At 42.1% G+C, this 20855-nt stretch overlaps 3 protein-coding genes across 10 annotated transcripts; 1 reads left to right on the forward strand and 2 right to left on the reverse strand.

Moving 5' to 3' along the window:
• Nucleotides 1–4971: 4971 nt before the first annotated feature.
• Nucleotides 4972–8008, reverse strand: LOC129732681 (cytochrome P450 4c3-like). 8 transcript variants are annotated; one of them, XM_055693774.1, is made up of 9 exons: nucleotides 7793–8008; nucleotides 7051–7153; nucleotides 6826–6992; nucleotides 6658–6764; nucleotides 6256–6596; nucleotides 5887–6193; nucleotides 5688–5821; nucleotides 5334–5623; nucleotides 4972–5277 (listed from the first exon to the last, which is right to left on the reverse strand). In XM_055693774.1, the coding sequence occupies exons 3-9, from the start codon at nucleotides 6980–6982 to the stop codon at nucleotides 5108–5110; spliced, it is 1506 nt and encodes a 501-aa protein (XP_055549749.1). In that variant the 5' UTR covers nucleotides 6983–6992; nucleotides 7051–7153; nucleotides 7793–8008; the 3' UTR covers nucleotides 4972–5107. The 8 variants fall into 8 exon arrangements, with proteins under 8 accessions (XP_055549749.1, XP_055549752.1, XP_055549746.1 ...); XM_055693777.1 differs by having other exon boundaries at nucleotides 6826–6995; XM_055693771.1 differs by having other exon boundaries at nucleotides 7051–7164.
• Nucleotides 7608–14637, forward strand: LOC129732684 (cytochrome P450 4d2-like). Its single transcript, XM_055693781.1, has 6 exons — nucleotides 7608–7872; nucleotides 8047–8153; nucleotides 13157–13798; nucleotides 13858–13988; nucleotides 14042–14331; nucleotides 14389–14637. The coding sequence occupies exons 1-6, from the start codon at nucleotides 7725–7727 to the stop codon at nucleotides 14550–14552; spliced, it is 1482 nt and encodes a 493-aa protein (XP_055549756.1). The 5' UTR covers nucleotides 7608–7724; the 3' UTR covers nucleotides 14553–14637.
• On the reverse strand, nucleotides 14592–20652 carry LOC129729017 (WW domain-containing protein tag-325). Its single transcript, XM_055687495.1, has 7 exons — nucleotides 20591–20652; nucleotides 20143–20286; nucleotides 20048–20084; nucleotides 19641–19989; nucleotides 19261–19584; nucleotides 19109–19202; nucleotides 14592–14772 (listed from the first exon to the last, which is right to left on the reverse strand). The coding sequence occupies exons 2-7, from the start codon at nucleotides 20238–20240 to the stop codon at nucleotides 14592–14594; spliced, it is 1083 nt and encodes a 360-aa protein (XP_055543470.1). The 5' UTR covers nucleotides 20241–20286; nucleotides 20591–20652.
• Between the last annotated feature and the right edge of the window lie 203 nt (nucleotides 20653–20855).

Here is a 20855-nt window from a genome sequence, read left to right on the forward strand (position 1 = left end):
GCCATAGACCTCAAGAGTTATGTCGTCGGCGAAGCCCACGATCACCACCCCTGGAGGGAGTGTTAGTTTTAACACGCCGTCATACATAGCGTTCCACAGTACCGGACCCAGAATGGAACCTTGCGGTACACTAGCGGTAACCGGAACGCTTTTCTGACCCTCGTTTGTGTTATACACTAGCACTCGATTTTGAAAGTAGTTGCCCAGAATCTTGTACAGCGGCGTCGGCACTCTGAGACTCTGTAGCGCTAAGGCTATGGAGTCCCAGCTGGCACTGTTAAACGCGTACTTCACGTCAAGCGTGACGATCGCGCAGTAACGAATGCCCCTCCTCTTGCGTTGGATTGCAACCTCAGCCGTTCTGGTGACGGAGAGAATTGCATCCACCGTGGACCTACCTTTTCGAAAACCGAACTGGTTGCTTGATAGACCGTTCTCACTTTCTGTATATTTCACCAGTCTATTGAGGATTACCCTCTCAAGCAACTTGCCCGCCGTGTCCAGCAGGCAGATTGGTCTGTATGCCGATGGGTCACCTGGTGGTTTCCCAACCTTCGGCAACAGCACCAGCCTCTGGCGCTTCCACACGTCCGGGAAGAGGCAGCCGTCAAGGCATTTCTGCATGACCGCCCTGAACAACCCGGGGGCTTCTTTGATGGCCGTCTTGATGCCCAAGTTCGGGATTCCGTCTGGTCCCGGAGCCTTGCCTACCTTCAGAGAGTTTGCGATCTCGATCAATTCATCTTCCGTCACCCTTACCGCATCGTCAGCCTCTGCACGGCTGCCGTCACTCACGGTAGGTGGTGACTCGTCAGCCGGGGGCCAGGGACTTGGTTCGTGGCTTGGGAAGAGGCCCTGAATGATCATTTCTAGCATCGCTGGTGATTGTTCGGCCGGGGCTAGCGCACCTCTAGTCTTGGTCATAACGATCCTGTAGGCGTCACCCCACGGGTTCGAATTGGCACTGGCGCAGAGTCGTTCGAAACAGGCTCGTTTGCTGGCTCTGATTGCGCTCTTAAGCGTTGCCTTAGCGGATCTGAATGTGACACCGCGTTCCGCTCTTTGCTCGTCGGAACGTGCGCGTTGCATTCTCCGTCTTGCACGGAGGCATGCATTGCGCTGGCCTGCTATCGTATCGCTCCACCAGTATGTCGGTGGCCTACCCTCTCTAGGCGGACGAGACCTAGGCATCGTGGCGTCGCACGCCCATGACAGCATCGAATTTAGATGGTCCACATCCGGGAGCAGTTCACCCCCTTCGTGCTTCCATCTAATTGCCTGCCCAAAAACATCTGCATCGAAATGCAATGTTTTCCAGCCGTAGAAGGATGGAATATTGGCCCTACTCGCTGCTTGCTTCCGCACGCCTACCTCATAGCGGATCGATTGGTGATCGCTATTTGTGTAGCTGTCGTCTACCCTCCAGTTCGTGATCAGTCCCGGGCTGCAGAACGTCACATCGATAATCGATTCGGCACCGTTTCTACTGTAGGTGCATTTTGTACCAACGTTAGCCAAGTCTAAAATGAGCTTTGCCAAAGCTTCCAACAAGACCTGGCCCCTCTGGTTTGTACAGCGACTTCCCCACTCGACAGCCCAAGCGTTGAAGTCACCCGCATCCACCAACGGCCATAGGCCCGTCAGTTCCACGGTTGCTTGATCGACCATCTGCGCGAACGTTTCGGTAGACCAACTTGGCGGAGCATAGCAACTGCAGTAGAATACTCCATCCACTTTGGCTATAACGTACCCCTCTCTGGAGGTCGACACAATCTCCTGAACCGGGGACCTGCCTGTCGTGCAAATGGCCGTCTTCCCAGACTTGTCCGATACCCAGTTACCGTTTCCGGTTGGGATGCGGTATGGGTCCGAGACGATGGCAACGTCCGACAACGACTCAGCAGCCGCTTGGTGTAGCAACTGCTGCGCCGCATAGCAGTGGTTCAGGTTTAACTGTATCACCCTCAGGCCTGCGGCTTAGTAGCCGGCCGTGCAGCCGGACACGTGGGGCCTCCCATGGCGTGTTTGGCGTCCCGTTTACCGGTGCATACCAGACACTTGGGAGGTGCACCGCAGTTCCGTGCCTTGTGGCCTGCGCCACCGCAGCGGCGGCATAAATTGGACCTGTCGGGCCCCTTGCACGACCAGGATTTATGCCCCCGCTCAAAGCACCTGAAGCAAACGTCAGGCTGTTGGAAGGTGCCCAGAGGGCAGACCGACCAACCCACCTTCAACGTGGCCTTCTTCAGGGCCTTGTTACCCTCCGCTAGTGGAAGCTTTATGGTAGCAACCTGGGTGCCGGCCGGGCCCCTGCGGATACGAACTGCCTCTGCGGTCACTACCACTCCACACTCTCGTTCGAAGGCTTGTGCTATGTCGCACCCTTCGGTGATCTCGTCCAGGTTTTTAAGCTGGAGAGTCACTTCAGGAGTGAGGGCTCGGATTTGAACCTCCTCGCCTAGCACTTCCTGGGCCGTCTTTTTATAGGCACAGCCCTTGCCCTTCGCCTCTTTGCGGAGCTCGAGGATCATCTCGCCGGTGCGTGACCGACGAATTGACCTGACGTCCGTGCCGAGGTCTTTGAGCTTGGGTGCGCCTCTCATGGCCTTTTAAGACTTCGGCGTACTTAGACGCATCGGTCTTGAAAATGAGCGCGTCACCCTTGCTCCGCCTACTCGCCCCTTGCGGCTTCTTATTGCGGTCGCCGCGCTTCGCGCATCGTTCCCGCTTCTGCCGCTTCTTATTCACCGAGGTGGTCCAATCCGTGGCTTCGCCGTTTGCCGGTTCTTTGCTCGGCTGGACCGACGAGCCAGCTTCCTGGCTGTCACCGAACAACCGGATCATGATTGATTGAACGTAGTCGATCTGTACTCCTGTCTGATATGGCGACCTCCAGGTGTGTAGGAGGTTGTGTTGAAAGCGGGTACTACGCAAAGCCGTGTTTTTTACGGCGGCAAAATCGATGAGTCTTAGGCCCATTTCGTGAGTCAGCCGATGCGCGCTGAACCTTCCAATCACCGGTTTGTATTACAGTCCCTATATTTACAGTCTGGCGGAGTGGATTCGGGAACCAATTTTAACTGTTATAACGGAAACCAGTCAATGGAAATTCAATACGACTGGTTCCCGTTATAACAGTTAAAATTGGTTCCCGAATCCACTGCGCCAGACTAGTAAAACATACAGTGACTATAGTTTGTATTCCTCCTCCTGGCCAACCTGAGCGTTGAAATCCCCGATGACGATCTTCTTTGTTTTGGGCAGTAATCGTACTCACACTCCAACTGCGAGTAGAGTTCATCTTTGTCGGCTTCGGTACATCCGAGGTCAGGGCTGTGTACGTTCATGATGCTACTGTTAAGGAACCGGACTTGGATTCTCAACCTGCACATTCGACCAACATCCTGTCTCGTCGAAGGACCATCGTACACATTCCTGTTTAGAGTCCCACGTAGGCACGAGGACGGTAATCGGCCAACCCCTAAACTGGAGTAGAGATGGCGTTTTAAGCAGCTCCTAACATGGAGGACAGGCGTTCAAAAACTCAAAAGAGCCCTCCTTCCCTGCCGGTATGCGATCAAGTTCCCACCGGGGTTTGTTACCCGATCTTCTCTTGGTTGGTACGCATTATCCAGCAGATCAACAAGGTTTTTCTCCGAGGATCACAACTATTTGAAAATAAAATACTGGAAAATGCATATTTTACCTCATCGTAACCAACGCCAATTTTGTGCGTTTTACCCTTTTTGTTCTCAAATATTCACTATTTCGGAAAAATGTCAGCGGGGGATTCCTTTCAGTGAGATAAATGTAGATAGGAAGATACACGAGAAGAGTGCTAAGTCTTGCATCCCAATATGGTGATTATGAAGAGAATAGGTTACCAAATAGAATCAAGTATGATCTCAGACAGTATACATTAAGGTGGCAATGAGATGTATGAGAAAAAAATGATTTTCGAATTTCGTTTAGAAGCGGGGCTCAACTTTTCGTCTTCTCGAAAAATGTCTTTACACAAAATTCATTTCAATCGGACATCGGGAACACGTGCCTCTAAGCGGCTAAAGTTTCACTTTTTGACCAAAGAACAACACGCACAAATACAAATGTTAATGAAATTCTCGTTATCGAAAGTTTTTTTAGTACCAAATATCTGAGTCTCTAGAAAAAGCAGATCAGGAGGAAAGCCACGTGTTCCCGAAGTCCATTTGAGCTGCAATTTTGCTGAGGAACTTCATTCGTGAAAACGAAACTGTTGAGCGTGTGTTCTAAACGAAATCGAACGACGAACGAGTCACGAGCGATTCATATTAACTGGTTCTTGAAAAAGAACGAACGAACAAGCGGCTCGCTAAAATAAACCACGGTTCTTTGAGCGCACAAAAACTGATGGTTCGCTCGAAACCGAAATTTGCCGAAATGGTATGAACTGTCAATTTCGCATTGAATCATTGTAAGTCGTTTTTCCCACCCCTAATTTCCATTGCCACCCTAGTATACATGTCAAAAAGGATAATCTTGCCGAAAATGGGTGGTGAATAATATTTTGCAGTACAACTCAACATCCATGTAACATCAAAAATATTTTCAGCATTCTGACTAGTCTTCTACTTCCTTCCTGGCGGATTATAGTTGGGGTTTGCAGGAAACCATACACAATAGAAACCGGAAGATTTTCGCTTTAAAAATGGTTTACCGTGAATTTTTTGCCAAAATTGTTGTGCAGTTCTAGCGCTTGTGCAATGCTCCTTGTTTCGACGCCATTTTGAACAGAACTAGGCTGGCATAAACAAAACAAAAAAATACTGGCTCAAAGAGGAGAGAAAAAGAGCTTTCATATACATGCTCTCGTTTCTCTATGAGCATGTTTGCTGTGGAATAAGAGAGCCTCCAAAAAATCCAAATTTTTAGTTGTCACCCGTTACATCGCTAAATTGCCAACTGAAAATTGCAGCGAAATGAAAACTAACATTTATGAGTGTACAAAAATCAAACCTGCACCAAACTATATATTTCTACTCTTTCATATATCAAAAATCATAGTTGTGTATATATTATAACTCTAGATCCGGGTTCAGTAAAGTCTTCGGAGTCATTCGTATCAGCGTTAGTTTTTTGATTTTCTGGCAATAAATCTAACCGGTATGCTGCCATCTGGTTTAAGAATTAGTTCTGCCTTTAACCTCGGCACCAAATGAGGATCTTCCAGTTCTATCCGGCAAAACAGCATTGTATACAAAAGCGCTACCTTGATTTCATTCATGGCGAACTTTTGACCTGAAAGGTGGTTTGGTTTTTTTTATGCATTAAAGTCAGAAGATGAATTTTTTTACCGATACAGTTTCGACTGCCAGCACTAAATGGAATATACACGTAGGGGTTTCGCGTTACAGGTCCAGCTTCTTTCAGAAATCTTTCTGGGTCAAACTGCATAGGATTAGGAAAGTAGAGAGGATTCCGATGCATGAAATAAACACCAAGTGAAACAGTAGTTCCCGGTGGGTATAACACTCCAGACAATTCGGTTTCCTTATCGATTGTTCTAGAGAAATAAGGTACTGGAGGGTAGAGGCGTAACGATTCTTTAATCACCGCATCCAGGTGTTTCAGCTGATTCAGCACACTGTGGATAAAATCGCAAACTTATCCACCTCGCAAGTACCATGTAGTCCACAATATAACTATACCTTGAGTTTAGCACTGGAATATCGCCATCGCCCACAACGGTTTGGATTTCATCATAAAGCCGATCTTGTACATCCAAGTGTTTTGCAATTAAATATATTATAAAAGTCAGAGCGCTGGAAGTAGTATCGTGACCCTAAAAATTAAGCTTCGTGAAAGATTTGATGAAAGATTTGGATGAAAACTGTTAATAATATTTACCGCAAACATAAAGTTGTTGACTTGATTTTTTATTTCTTCGTTCGACAACTTTTTTCCATCAATCTCCATTTCCAATAATTTGTCCAACAAAGCAATTCTTTTCTTGCGTTCATCATCGCCAGTTTTAGTGGTCTCTCTCGGTAATTCAGAGGCCAGCTCTTGGCGGCGTCTCGTAATAACGTCCATCGTGAAATCATTACTTACCTTCAACATCTCATGATAAGGCTGATAATATTTGGTGAACCTGAATGTTGCATCGGAAAATCCCATCACATTAAACATTCTCCAGTAGGTGATGTGACTCAAGCTGGAAATGATTATAAAATCGCTTATACGTTAACATGAACTACTATTGCAAATGCGTTCTACCCAGCAACTGCCCGTACGTAAGCGGAATCATTGAGCTGGGCTTGACATGTGACTCCCATCGCCGTCTCCAGAATTACATCCAGAGTGTACAACTTCAGGAGCGGAAAAATATCGACGGGTTTCCCTCCGTAACTTAGCAACTTATTCACCAAAATCTGCGATTGTTCCTGAGAAGTTGGTATAAAATTCTCTAGCACCTTGAAGTGGAATGCATCGGTCAATGCTTTGCGTTTTACAAACCAACTGGCACCGTGATCTAACAAAATTCCACTACCTAACCATTCTACCAGATGTCCATAATCATCCGATTTGCGATTAAAATTGGTGCTTGTGGCAATTTTCTGGCGATGTGAAGGAATTTTATCCGCTAAAAACTTGTTTTAAATGTTTCATTTCACTTACCTCAATATCTTCCGGTGAGCTATGTAGTATCCAAAACTTGACACACATGTCGATTTTAACACGACTTCCATATTGCTGCACCCAACTAACAAACATTTCATGAAGTTCTTGAAATTAAACGTAAGAAGTTGAAGGATCAAAGTGCGTTTCTAAGCTAACATTTCATACCTGTTGTATTGTACTGTAGTAATTGAACGATATTTCCTAATACAGGCCATCCTTTCGAACCTGGAATCGATTCGAAGGCTTTCACGTAACGTCTACGTTGCAGATAAATACGCAATAGCAGAACGAAGAAACACACGATAACAATCCAGCCAAACATTGTTGCGAAACTGCTTCAAAATGTGAATAATATATAGCACGAAGCTAGATAAAAGGAAGATCACTTACTTTCAAGATAGGGTCTACCAAATCGTTTCAGTCTATCTTCTAATTGTTGTAGACAATAACTAATTGAGTTCAACGAAACTGGTTATGAGCAGATGATATTAAACTGCAAGTAAACTATTTGTAGAATTAACGATCTAATTGCTGCAAACAGTTTAAAATTGATCAATGCGAATACTACTACGCGAAACACGATTTTGTTAATGATACGTACTAGGCTGAAAACACAGTTTTTTCATCTTTGAAACGCAAATGCATATAGGAGTGCAACAGGTCTCTGTACTGAACTAATAACAACACTTCACAATATCCAACACAATATGCGCGTGACTAGAATGATCACCTTTTTTGCTTGGCGGTAAATAATCTCGTGTATTCAAATTCTGCTATATTACAATTCAACAAACGTTCTAGTAACTTTCCCATATTCATCGATTCGTTTTGAAAATGAACATAGTTCATCGTTCAGCGTATCATTGAAGTCACCACTGATTTTTTTGTCCTATAAACATAATGCAAAAAGCAACGCGTCTAAGTCGAAAAGTTCATTCCTTAAATATTCACGCGCAAAGCAAGCGCATTGTGTTTGTTTTGACTTTTGTTATTTTCGTTCGTGAAATGTATCAGCCCGCGCTAAAGTATTCTAAGTAGTGTACTCGTGATCAAACACGCTGACAATGGTTTTAGTCCTTTTGTCATTGATAGGTATAGCAACCACACTCTTCATCACACATCTGAAACTAACCAACTTCAAACAACTGCCCGGTCCCCCGGAATGGCCCGTACTAGGAAGCTCGCTGGAATTCGTGAATTTAAACTCCGTTGGTAACTATCCGCACACACCAAATAAGGCAGTTTCTACGAAAACATTTTTGTTCTAACTCGTTTGAAAGCGAAAAACATACTATTTAGAATGACTACATTTGTTTTGATTTCGTTTGTTTTGTTCTCAATCATGCGTTCATTTAATAATTCATTTCCAATTTACCTTCTACATAGCCATATTCAATCTGCTACGACAGTACGCTCGTGTGTATGGTAAAGCGTATAAAATATGTTTCGCATACGACTACACGTTGGTGTTCGCAAAACCGGAGATTGCGGAGGTAATTCTGAGCAAGTATTTGTTTTGTTAGTATATCGGTATGTACCTTATCAGTTTTTTAGAGTGGGTATAAATGTTGAGAATAGGTTATGTTTCCTAGTAGAATTACTACAAAAAATCGAATACCGTCCGCAGATACGTATTTCGGCTGCTACATGCAACCATCATCAGTGCTTATGTGAACAGTCCACATAAGCACTGATGACGGTTGCATGTAGCAGCCGAAATACGTATCGGCGGATGGTATTCGATTAAAGGGTATTCGATTTTTTTGTTGTAGAATTAAATGGAAACATAACCTATTCTCAACATTCAATTCCATTCTACTAAGACGCTAAAAAGAAATTTATTTGAGAGTGGGTATAATTCTGTGAGGTGAACAATGAAACCATGTGTAACTTTGTACATACAATAACTGATATTTTTTGTTCACTTCTAATTGACAAAGTTTACATAAAACAGCCAGGCAAAATTCTCAGAGTGATATTTTCTTAAAAACACATGAATTCAAATTTTATTGTAGTACAGCAACGACTTGTTAGATAGAAAATTAAAAGTTAGATTTTTTAGTTCTTATTTCAACAATACCACATTTTATTGAAGAAAATACTATTCTTCACCGTGCATGTTTTTGCTCAGCACAGTAAGTTTGACTACACACCAATTTACCGAAAACACAATTCCATTGAACGTACCGGTTTTCAACATTCTAGTAATCGTTATCGTGATTTTAAAAAATAAAGCTTAGATTGATTTTTTTTTATTCAATTTAGAAAAACGGCAAAATTTGATTGAAATTGGGTATGACAGTTGAAAAAATGTCTCCCCTATCGCTTGTAATTACTCATATATTTTCCACATTTATAAAACCTTTTCACTGAGTGAACAGGTCACATTTATAAAACCTTTTCCATTAGGAAACAGGGCAACAAACAGGCGATCATTTGTCATAAACCTAAAACAATTTGATGTCTTGGTGGTAAGGCTATTCGAAGGTATGCGACCTATCTCAATCAATATACTGGAGTCGATTAGGTTCGCGACAGAATCAAGATAAAAACCAGGAAAAAAATTAGAGGTTAGACAATTTAGCGAATATTAAGGAATTTGGTATTTAAAATTTAGCATTCAGAAATTTGATATTCAAAGTTTAGCAGATACTGACTAAACAATTTAAAGAGGAAAATCAAAAACATACCACATTAATCTTTCTTAGCAATCCACATAAATAATCAGTTTTGTCTTTCTGATCGGGTGATACAAGAATTCTTCAATAACATCACCCAAAAAAACCTAATTCAATCCACCTAGCGGTCAGACCCAGCCTTTCTCATTCTACTTTTTTTTTGTAAAAACAGATTTACATGAACGCTTCAATCCAATAAATGTATATTCACTCTTTAGGTTCTAAAATAATGATGTTGTAATCCATACATATGAAGGGGGCCCCTCCTTCTTTTGGAGGGGAGGGGTGCCATACAAATCAAACACAAATTACTGCACATCTCGAGAACTAACCGAATAAATGGAACCAAATTTAGCATGTGAATGTATTCAGGGGTAACAAATATGTATATAATGGTTCGACACCCCTCGCTTTTCTGGAAGGGACAGGTACCATACATATAAAACACAAATTTCTGCACATCTCGAGAGCTAACCAACTAAATGGCACCAAATTTGGCAGGTGAATGTTTTTAGAGGTAACAAATATGTGCATAATGGTTTGACACCCCTCCCTCTTCTATAAGGAGGGGTCTTATACAAATGAAACACAAATTTCAAATAGCTCAGGAACCAATCAAGAAAATACAACCAAATTTGGTACGTGAATGTTTTCAGAGGTAACAAATATGTCCATAATGGTTCGGCGCCCCTCCCTCTTCTGGAAGAGAGGGGTTCCATACAAATGAAGTACATTTGTATCAACTAAATGGAACCATATTTGGCAGGTGAATGTTTTTAGTGGAAACAAATATGTTCCATAATCGACCTCAGGCAACATTTTGGATTGTAAGATAGCAATTTCCGGTTTATGGAAAACAGCCAAAAATGGCCGATTTCCACCCAATATAATAATATCCGGATCTAGAATCATACACAGGAGCTAAAATCGACCACAGATACCATTTTGAATTCAAAGATGGCGACTTCCGGTTTCTGAAAAACAGTTGAAAATGACCAAATACCACCCAATATGAGTGTTTCTTTAACCAGCATGACATTCAAAAACCAGAAATTTTCTCCAAAGGCCGTTATGAAATCCAAAATGGCGACTTACGGTTTCGAAAAAACAGCGGCAAACGACCAAATACCACATGAGCCACAAATTGACTTCAGACAACATTTTGAAATTTTAAGATGGCAACTTCCGGTTTCTGGAAAACAGCCTGAAACGAACGATTCCCATTAAATATGAGAATCTCCGGAACCAGAATGATGCACAGAAGTTAAAAATCGATCAAAGACACAATCTTGAATTTTAAGATGGTGACTTCCGGTGTCTTGCAAACAGCCGGAAATGACCAAATGCCATTCAATATGAATGTTTTCGGAACCAGAATTACGCCCAGATAACAGAAATTGATTTCACAGGCAATTTTAAAGTCCAAAATGACGACTTTTGTTTTCTGAAAAACAGCCCTGAGTGACCAAATACCACTCAATATGAGTATCTCCGGAGCCAGAATGTTACAAGAAGCTAAAGATTGACCTCAGACACCATTATGAATTGTAGGATGGCAAATTCTGGTTTCTGGAAAACAGCCAAAAATGGCCGATTTCCGTCTGACATGAGAATCTCCGGATCTAGAATGATACACAGCAGTTGAAATCGACCACAGACCCCATTTTGGATTTTAGGTTGGCGACTTCCGGTTCCTAGGAAACAGCCCTAGGAAATGATCGAATAACACCCAATATGGGTGTTTCTTCAACCAGAATGACGCGCAGAGGCCAGAAATTATCTTAAATGCCATTTTGAAATCCAAGATGGCGACTTCCGGTTTGTGAACAACAGCCTAAAATAACCAAATACCATCCAATATGAGTATCTCTGGAACCAGAATGATGCCAGGAGCTAACAATTGACCTCAGGCACCATTTTGAATTGCTAAATGACAACTTCTAGGAAACAGTCGAGAATGACCGAATAATACTCAATATGGATACTTCCGTAATCGAGATGATGCATAGAAACCAAACATTGAACCTGGACACCATTTTGAATTTGAAGACGACCACTTTTACTTCCTGGAAAACAACCAAAATAACTAAATACCTCCCAATATGAGTATTTCCGGTGTCAGATTGGTGCCAGAAAATCTGCTGAAAGTTACCGAATACCACCCAATATAATTATATTCAGAATTAAAGCGATGTACAGAAGCCAAAAGTCGAGGTTAGTGTCATTTCGATAAAACCAATCATTTCAAACGATTTGTCTTTTGACTTTGATCATATCCTATGGCCGATTCGTCGTGCATTTGCAGACTTTAAATACATCGCAAGGAATCAATGAATTTGGAACGTTCAAATAGTACGATACCACATTTAAATTATGTTGAGGTCACATATATCGATCAAAGCAGGTATAGTTTTAAATAGTCTTGCAATTTATTTTCTTTCCATAACTTTTGAGCCACATATCAAATTGTTATGAAATTTGTTATTTGTAAGTTTGAGAGATGACTCGTTCGTATGACACTAGTTATGTTCAAATAAGTAATGTGATCTTTGAGATAATAGACTTTCGTTGCTTTATTAACAATTGAATACATAACGCTTGCTTAAGTTTGATTATCATGAAATGAAATGAGAACGTATAGGGCAGCCAAATTGTGAAAGCACGTGTTCAATCATAATTCATCAGTTAACCCTTAAATAGCCCGCTCTTCTGATAATAATATTGATCAAATCGGTTGAGTAGTTTCTGAGATAATGAAGTTTCATGATTTTCACATTTCGGTACATTACAGACGAAGTTACAGTTCGATTACAGTAAAATTCAATAGGGTGTTATGCGGCAGCCAGACTTTTCATTTGACTCTAATTTTGTGGAAATCGGGTCAGCCATCTCTGAGAAAAGTGAGTGAGTCCAAGTAGTCTCCGGAATATGTTCCTTTTCGTAGCTGGATTTCACATTTTTTAACATTACAGGCAAAGTGATAGTCCAATTGCAAAACAAATTAATAGGGTCTTGTGGGGCAACTAGACCTTCCATTTGACACTGATTTTATGAAAATCGGTCCAGCCATCTCTGAGAAACATGAGTGAGATTAAATAGTCTTCAGAACATCTTTCTTTTAATAACTTCTGAACCACATGTCAAATCTTTATAAAACTCAAAAGTTGAAGGTATTTCAGGTAGCCCGTTCATTTGAAACCAATTTTGTCAAATCAGTTGAGTAGTTTTTGAGATAATGATGTTTCATGACTTTTACATTTTGATACATAACCTCTAAACTAAAAATCCGATTACAATAAAATTCAATAGGGTCTTATTGGACAACAAGACCTTTCATTTGCAACTAATTTCATGAAATTCGGTCCAGCCATCTCTGAGAAAAGTGAGTGAGAATAAAAATCTGCACATACACACACACATACATACAGAAAATGCTCAGCTCGTCGAGTTGAGTCGAGTGATATATGCCATTCGGCCCTTCGGAGCACTTTTATACTTTCGGTTTTGCAAGTGATTGCTATACCTTTCTAGGAGAAAGGCAAAAACTAACGAAATCACTAAGGGACCATCCACATTTTACGTGGACAGCTTTGGGGGGGGTATGTGTGATGTCCACGGTCCATACAAAATTTTTAGAATTTATATGGGCAGTTGTTCACGGAGGGGGAGGGAGGGTCAAAATTGTAAAAATCTGTCCACGTGGAATGTGGATGGCCCCTAATCACGAATAAGATGGAGTTGCAAGGATTACATTACTCACCTGCTATTTTCAACCTTTTTCCCATGAGCTAACGAAATTCTCATATCAATTCAACCAGCAAATATTGAACACACATTCATACGCCTCAAAATCGGAAGATTATGACAAAGTCGCCGAATGGGTCGGAAATGGACTGCTCATCTCGAAGGGTGAAAAATGGTTTGCTCGGCGAAAAGTGTTGACACCGGGATTTCATTTTAAAATATTCGAGAGCTTTACACGTGTGTTCAGCGAACAGAGTGATGTTCTATGTCGCCAATTGGCTACGTTTGATGGAACACCAGTGGATATTTTTCCACAGCTGAAACTGTTCACCCTGGATGTTCTTTGCGAAACGGCTCTTGGCTATAGATGTCATGCTCAAACCGAGGACTCGTTTTATCCCGCAGCAGTGGAGGAAATCATGTCAATTCTGTATTGGCGAATGTTTGACCTCTTCGCCATTTACTTATTTCGCTTTACGAAAAAGTTCGGCCGTTTTAAAACGCTTGTTAATCAAACAAAGCAGTTTACGCTACGAATCATTCATGAACGAAGAGATATGCTGGATAGAACATCAAGTAAAGAGAGCACAGAGTTTGATGCTGATTCTGGACGAAAGAAAATGGCGCTTTTGGATATTCTAATCCAATCTACTGTGGATGGTAAAGCCCTCTCAGATGAGGATATTAGGGAAGAAGTTGATACATTTACCTTCGCCGTAAGTTTTTTGAATACCTTATTTCGAAAATAAATTACTAAAAATTGAAACTATTTTAGGGTCATGACACCACTGCATCAGCATTAACCTTCCTTCTTTTCAATATCGCCAAACACACTGAGGTTCAGCAAAAGATGGTAGATGAAATAAATGCTGTGGTTGGACACAACTTGCGGGAGCTAACTTTGCAGTATGTATACCCCTATTTTCAACTATTGAAAAAATTCAATTATTAAATTTCAGCACTCTCAATGATCTCCACTATATGGACCTGGTAATCAAAGAATCACTCCGATTATTTCCTCCCGTTCCACTAATAGCCCGACTTGCCACTGAGAATACTGAGATTGAAGATATAATTATTCCGAAGGGAACCTGCGTGTGTATCAACATTTTCGAAATGCATCGGGATCCAGAGTATTTCGAAGACCCTGAATGTTTCATTCCTGAACGATTCGAATCTCTTGGAGAAAAAATAAAGTACAATCCTTTCACTTACATTCCATTCAGCGCTGGGAGCAGAAATTGCATCGGTAAGCAGCATCAAGAATAACTTTCGGGCAAACATTTCGAAGCACATTCTATTTCAGGTCAAAAATTCGCACAATACGAATTAAAAGCATCTCTCACGAAGATTCTTCAGAGTTTTCACTTGGAACTGCCATCGCCCATTTATGAACCAATACTAAAAGCTGAAATAGTTCTGAAACCAGCCGCTCAGTTGCCAATACGATTTGTTAAACGGACTTTCTGATTCATATAATTACCGACAGATATTTTTTAAAACAGTGATTTAATCTCTAAAAATAAAGTTACAAGACTCCATCATAGTCACAATACATTGCCGTGGAATTGCACTCGTCGTCTCAAATCGCTCCGGGCATACGTCAGTCAAAGTTTCATTGAATATGCAGGAACTCATCAAAATGCCGAGACTTTTGGTGTCCATTTCGTTTTCCTCTATCGCAGCGATTCTGAAAAGCGAACAACTGTATGTTTAAAATAACAGGTTTTTCCAGCTTCTAAACACTAATTTGTGATACTTTTTTTCTCTCACTACACGTCATATTTGTTGGGATTTTAGGTACTTGTTATCTGATTCAAAGACTAATCTTGTAGTCGATTCTTCAATTCAGTGTTTTATTTTTGCATGATCTTTAACACTGAATGACTGAACCGAAAATGCCAATCATTTACCACTAGTGAATCTCAGCCTCCGAGTCTCCAGCTACCAAACCCCTACCTTCTCGCGGTACCAACTGATGTGCGAGTAACTAGTGGAAAGACCGGGTAACCAACCCCGGTGGAGGGCTGGCCGCATGCTGACAGGGGGCGGGGTTTCCTCCCTTGGAAGGGAGTTTCTTGGGATCAACACCGCCGGAAGCGTTCTAAGTAATGCAGTGTTAATCTCAAGTCCTGGTAGTGCTCGGGACTTCAAACAATGGCACTACGACGGCCCTCCTACGACATAGTTTGCTTATTCCAGCCTAATTGCATCGCGCCATGTTTCAAGGGCAGACAACGTATGTGTAAACAAGATAGCATATCACCGCCGTTTTTCATACACCTTTATCTGACAGCTGACGCTGGGCACAAATGAGTTTGAGCCCAGGACATGAGTTCATTGTCATTCACTATCACTCGGTATAGGGATGCCAATGGCTCGGCTTATTCACTAGTTGCAAGGCCAGCACCAATAAAAAACAACACGAACGAACTCAATAGCGTCATTTATGGAACGGAACAATCGGCCTAGGTAACGAAAACGGACAAAATATCGGGTACTTGTAACATGGAACTGTCGATATCCCAACTCCCTAGGAAGTACCGGGATGCTTTCCGGGAAATCGAAGACCCGCAAGTTCAACATCGTAGCGCTACTGAAAAAGACGATGATGCTTACGTACAGGGTTGGTCATACCATCTACCAGAGTTATGGAAGCTCGCATGAGCTAGGAGTAGCTTTTATAGTGGTGGGGAAAATACAAAAGCGGGTGATCGGGTGGTGGCCGATCAGTCCTAGAATGTGCAGGTTAAGTATGAAGGGGCGTTTTTTCAACATTAGTATTAATCACGTGCATAGCCCACACCTCGGAAACACCGATGACTTCAAAAACGAATTCGAATTGGAGAGTGAATCATGATGTCAAAACCATTATCGGGGATTATAACGCTCAGGTTGGCCACGTGCAACCGAATCGACGTAACGAGTGGTTAGACGAAGAATGCCGGCAGATCATGGACGAGAAGAACGCAGCGCGAGGAACAATGCTGCGTGGAGCCACCCGTCAAGTATGTGGAACGATATAGACTGAAACGGAGGCAGCAAGTCCAACTCTTCAAGGAAAAAAAGTTAATAGTTACTTCTTTTCAGATTCAAAGTTTTAAACGAATCTTCTATTAAGTGTTTTATTTTCACATTATCTTCAACACCGGTTGGTTATCGGCTGGACCAAAGCCGCAAAACAGTACCACAAGTGAAACCCAGCATTCCAGCTACCGGACCCCTACCTTCTCACGGTAACAACTGATGTACGAGTAACTAGTGAAGAGACCGGGTTACCAACTCCGGTGGGACTGCTGGTCGCAGGCTGACAGGGGGCGGGGCTTCCTTCCTTGGAAAGGAATTTCTTGGGATCAACACCGACGGAAGCATTCTAAGTAACGCAGTGTTAATTCCAAGTCCTGGTAGTGCCCAGGACTTCAAACAATGGCACCACGATGGTCCACCTGAGACATAGCGGGGTTGGTTGCTAGCAACGAACGCAAAAACGTTAATTACCGGAACAATCAGCTTGGACCTAGACAACGAAAACGGGCTAACGATTGGGCACTCTCAACTTCTTAGGAAGTTTCCGCATGCGTAGCGCTACAGAAGGTATTCTGGAAAGAGACGAGGTGCGACTGACGAATGAAAATGGCTTCAGATTAATCGACTTCGTCACCTCCAAGAACGTGGCCATACGTAGCACCTTCTTCCAACATGACCTTCACCATAGATTCACCTGAAGATCACCCAATAGAACAGAAACACAAATCGACCACGTTTTAATAAATGGTCGGCACTTTTCTATCCGTTGTAATAACCATACGGTACCGTCGCGCGGCTGGAGCAACACGATGTTGCAGCACAGGACGCGTCATCGCTCGAAACTGCGCTGCCAGAAGAGGATGAGCTTGGAGAAGCCCCATTGGAGGATCGCTGAAACGTCATTCAAACAGCTATCAGCAATGCTGCGGAGGAAGTTCTGTGAAACGTGCAACTGAATCGACGTAACGAATGGTTCGACGAAGAATACAGGCAGATCTTGAACGAGAAGAAAGCAGCGCGAGGAATATAGCCACCCGTCAGAATGTAGAGCGACATAGACTGAAACGGAAGCAGTAAGTCAAACTCATCAAGGAAAAAAGTGCCACCTAACCCCTAACAATAAGCGAAGTTAACCCCCTAGTGCCCTGTGCCGCCTTTAGACGGTCTTCAGTTGAATCTCTAAAAAGCTTCAATCAATACCTAAAAAATATTTATAAAAATTCATAGTGATTTTTCGGATCCCGTCTGAAAATTAAGTGCCGCCTTTGGACGGTCTTTAGTTGAACCTCTTAAAAGTTTCATTAAGAACTTAAAAATGTTTATAAAGCTTCATAGTGATTTTTTCGAAGTCCGTCTAAAAACTTATTTGGGCACTAGAGGGTTAAGGATGCGATCCGGCAGCCCAAGAAGAAAGGATCGCATCGGAGCGGAACTTATAAAAATGGGCCCCGACAAATTGTCCAGCTCGCAGCACCGACTGATCGTCGAGATCTGGGAAACAGAACACTAGCTAAACATTTCAAAAGGTCCTATCTGCTTTTTTTGTTTTTCCGGAGCGTCTTTTCATTTTGGTTATGGTTCAGCTTTAGTAACTCTCCCAAGCGTGGTTTTCGTTCAGAAGGCTAGAGTGATCCCTCCGCTATCAACCTGTGCAAATAACGTGTCATAAAAGGTGTTTATTAAGTTGTGGTGATTGAATGCAAGTGATCGATAAAAAAATCGATCAAAGCAGATAGGGCCTTTTGAAATGTTTCTCTAGAACAGTTGCCAGAGGGGTAGAAAGAACGATTTATCTGCCCCATCTACAAGAAGAGCGACAAACTAGACTGCGAGGACTATCGAGCAAATACGACCTACAAAATGTTTTCCCAGGTCATCTTTCAACGCCTGTCACTATTGGCCAGCAGATTTGTAGGGAGTTACCAGGCCGGTTTTATGGAAGGATCGACAATTAACAAAATCTTCACACTGCTGCCGATCCTCCAAAAGTACCGCGAGTTTAGAGTCGCTACACACCATATTTTCGTCGATTTTAAAGCCGCATACGACACAATAAACCGACGAGAGCTATGGAAAATGGTTTTCCGGGTAAGCTGACAAGGCTGATTAGGGCTACGATGGAAAAGAGAAGTGTTGTGTGAGGATTTCGGGTGGAACGTTCGACTTCTACAAGTCCCACAAGGGGCTTCGACAAAGTGATGGTCTCTCCTGCCCAATGTAACCCGTCGCACTAGACGGGCGGGGTTTAACATGCGGGGCACGATTTTCCACAGATCAGGTCAGTTTATTTGCATTGCGGATGACGTGGATATTATCGGTATAAAATTTGAGCCGGTGGCAGACCAGTATACCCGACTGAGGCACACACGTCTAATACAAAGTATATGTTTGTAGCCAGGTCCGAGCACGACAGGACACGATTAGGCAATATGTTAACAATCGACGGGGATGAGTTCGAGGTAGTCGACGAGTTTGTGTACTTTACTTCTCTGGTAATTGAGAACAACGATACCAGCCGGGAGAAACCGTATTATCGGAGGAAGTCGTTCCTGAATGCCCACACCAAGTATATTCTGCAAAGAACGCTAACCGGTCGTTCTCTTCGGGCATGAGACATGGACTATGCTCGAAGAAGACTCGAGCGCTCTTAATTTTTGAACATCGGGGCTAAGAACCATCTCTGGAGGTGTGCAGAAAAACGAAGTCTGAAGACGTGAGATGAACCACGAGCTTCTCTTCAGCGAACCCAGTATTCAGAAAGTGGTTAATAGCGCTACGATCCTACTGACACTAACAGTCTCTCCCGAGCCGGGACTCGAACCTACAAAGACTGACTTGTTAGGCCAGCATCGTACCTCAAGACCAGATGGAGCAAAAATCATTCATACGAGGTTCCTTTTTTTTTTTAATTTACTCAAGTTGTCAAAAAACAGAATTCCGGTCGAAATTTTCATTTCAAACACTAATTTTATTATTAAGGTCCTTCGACTCTTACTTACCTGCATAAATGCTTAATGAGAAAGCCCAATGTGGTTTTCCGTAGATCATCCAGCGAGTTTACAAGTTCCAGTACCTTCAATACTCTGTTATTTACTGTAGAGAAAAAATATCAGTCCCACAGAGAAGGCAACATAAAAATAGTGGATCCTACTCATGTCCGAAGGACCTGGAATCTTCTGACGGAGTAGACTCAACGACACAAGCGGTTCCTTCAACTCCCTCAGGAACAACTTAAGTATACCACATACCTCGTGTGGTGTTTTCTGTTTGCGAAGTTTCTTGTAGTTATCAGCGTTTATATCGTAGCGTAGATTCTGGATAACATTATGATTCCCTGATACCCGATAAAGACCGCCAGCCTTCATAAACTTCTCGTTTGATTCTATGATTGTCACGCACTCAAAAACGATCTTAGGAATTCGAGGATCGCTATTCATTATCACTCGTTCCAGGTAGGTATTGAAGCAAGCCTCATCTAAAAGCTTACACATCTTTTAGTTACCCCCAAGTATTCGCCACCATCATACTCACTTTGAATAATGTTACGCTTTTCAAGTGTTTCCTTATCCGTACGACGCTTCAGTTTTAGGAATACTAGTAGCTTACCGGCATCAAAGCTTTTCTGTGAATCTAACAAAGTGTTATAGTTTTCCTGTAACTCTTCATATGCTTGTTTAAGTTCAATATTCTCTTGCTTCAAATTGTGATTTTGACTTTTTAATATTTTATTTTCCTCGAGCAGTTTTCTCTGCGATGCTAACAAAGAATTGTAGGTCAAATTTTGATTGTAGCGTGTTTTATTTTCTTCGAGGAGCCTCTGATGCTGTTGATTGTTGAATTGTTCCATAGTGTTGATTCCAGCAGAGCTTTCTGCAAAGAACTGAAACAAATAACGGATTGTAATCGCCATGACTGCTTAATTATTTAATAGTTATCACCTTTGATCCTCTGTTAGCCTGCGGTTGATGAGGTGGCCTGAAAGTAAAACACATTATTCGCATACGTATTGTGGGATCATACTTTTAGGGACTACCTTTTCTGATTCGCAGACCGATTAGTGAAACTATTGGTAAGACTTGTTGGTCGTCTAATTTTAATCAACTCTGAATTGTCGCGTGAAGTTTTGGCCATTTTTGCTTCCTGTTTAATATTGTTGACTAGTTTGTACTCCGTAACACTAAATAATATAAACGATAAGCAAATGCGAATGTCTCATTTACTGCGACAAAAAAACAACTTACACTTATACATTAGAAATGAGTAATAATGATATCGGCGATTATCTTATCAGTGTATAGTAAACTTACGCATGTACACATGAACGAGTAACTACAGCGCAATGTTTTCGGTGAAAATGCGCGAAATCATATTCAGCATATCTCAAACGACAACTGGGAGAATGAGTTATTTCAATTTCCTTACACAATTTGTTTCATTTACGATTTTACTAAGAAGCGATCTATTATAGCTGTTAAACTTACAGATTTCAAATCCGGTTGTGAGCTAGGCATGTATGTTTTTGAATGTTCTCACGTAGTTGATGGGCAACTGACTGAATTAATTTCCTAATTCCCTTATAAACTACTCAAACCGATTTTTTCCAAGATAGGGACCACTCGAAAAGTTTATTCTTAACCATAACTTCAGCTGCATAGGCGCAATGTTACATAGTCCGCTTTGACAAGCAGATGGTCATTAGTTTGAATTTCAATAGAATCAGGCCATTCGATGTGAAAGAAATTGAGC

Source organism: Wyeomyia smithii, chromosome 3 (assembly GCF_029784165.1).
Source record: "Wyeomyia smithii strain HCP4-BCI-WySm-NY-G18 chromosome 3, ASM2978416v1, whole genome shotgun sequence".
NCBI lineage: Eukaryota > Metazoa > Arthropoda > Insecta > Diptera > Culicidae > Wyeomyia > Wyeomyia smithii.

Excerpts from the sequence above, each read along its gene's own strand:
- LOC129732684 (XM_055693781.1), top strand. The coding sequence starts at position 7,725 with ATGGTTTTAGTCCTTTTGTCATTGATAGGTATAGCAACCACACTCTTC. Across the intron at positions 8,154-13,156 it reads CAAAACCGGAGATTGCGGAG|CAAATATTGAACACACATTC; the intron begins GTAATTCTGAGC and ends CAATTCAACCAG. Across the intron at positions 13,799-13,857 it reads TTGATACATTTACCTTCGCC|GGTCATGACACCACTGCATC; the intron begins GTAAGTTTTTTG and ends AAACTATTTTAG.
- LOC129732681 (XM_055693774.1), bottom strand. The coding sequence starts at position 6,982 with ATGTTTGGCTGGATTGTTATCGTGTGTTTCTTCGTTCTGCTATTGCGT. Across the intron at positions 6,597-6,657 it reads GCTCACCGGAAGATATTGAG|AAAATTGCCACAAGCACCAA; the intron begins GTAAGTGAAATG and ends TCACATCGCCAG. Across the intron at positions 6,194-6,255 it reads TACGTACGGGCAGTTGCTGG|CTTGAGTCACATCACCTACT; the intron begins GTAGAACGCATT and ends AATCATTTCCAG.
- LOC129729017 (XM_055687495.1), bottom strand. The coding sequence starts at position 20,240 with ATGGCCAAAACTTCACGCGACAATTCAGAGTTGATTAAAATTAGACGA. Across the intron at positions 20,085-20,142 it reads CGGTCTGCGAATCAGAAAAG|GCCACCTCATCAACCGCAGG; the intron begins GTAGTCCCTAAA and ends TTTTACTTTCAG. Across the intron at positions 19,203-19,260 it reads TCCAGGTCCTTCGGACATGA|TAAATAACAGAGTATTGAAG; the intron begins GTAGGATCCACT and ends TTTTCTCTACAG.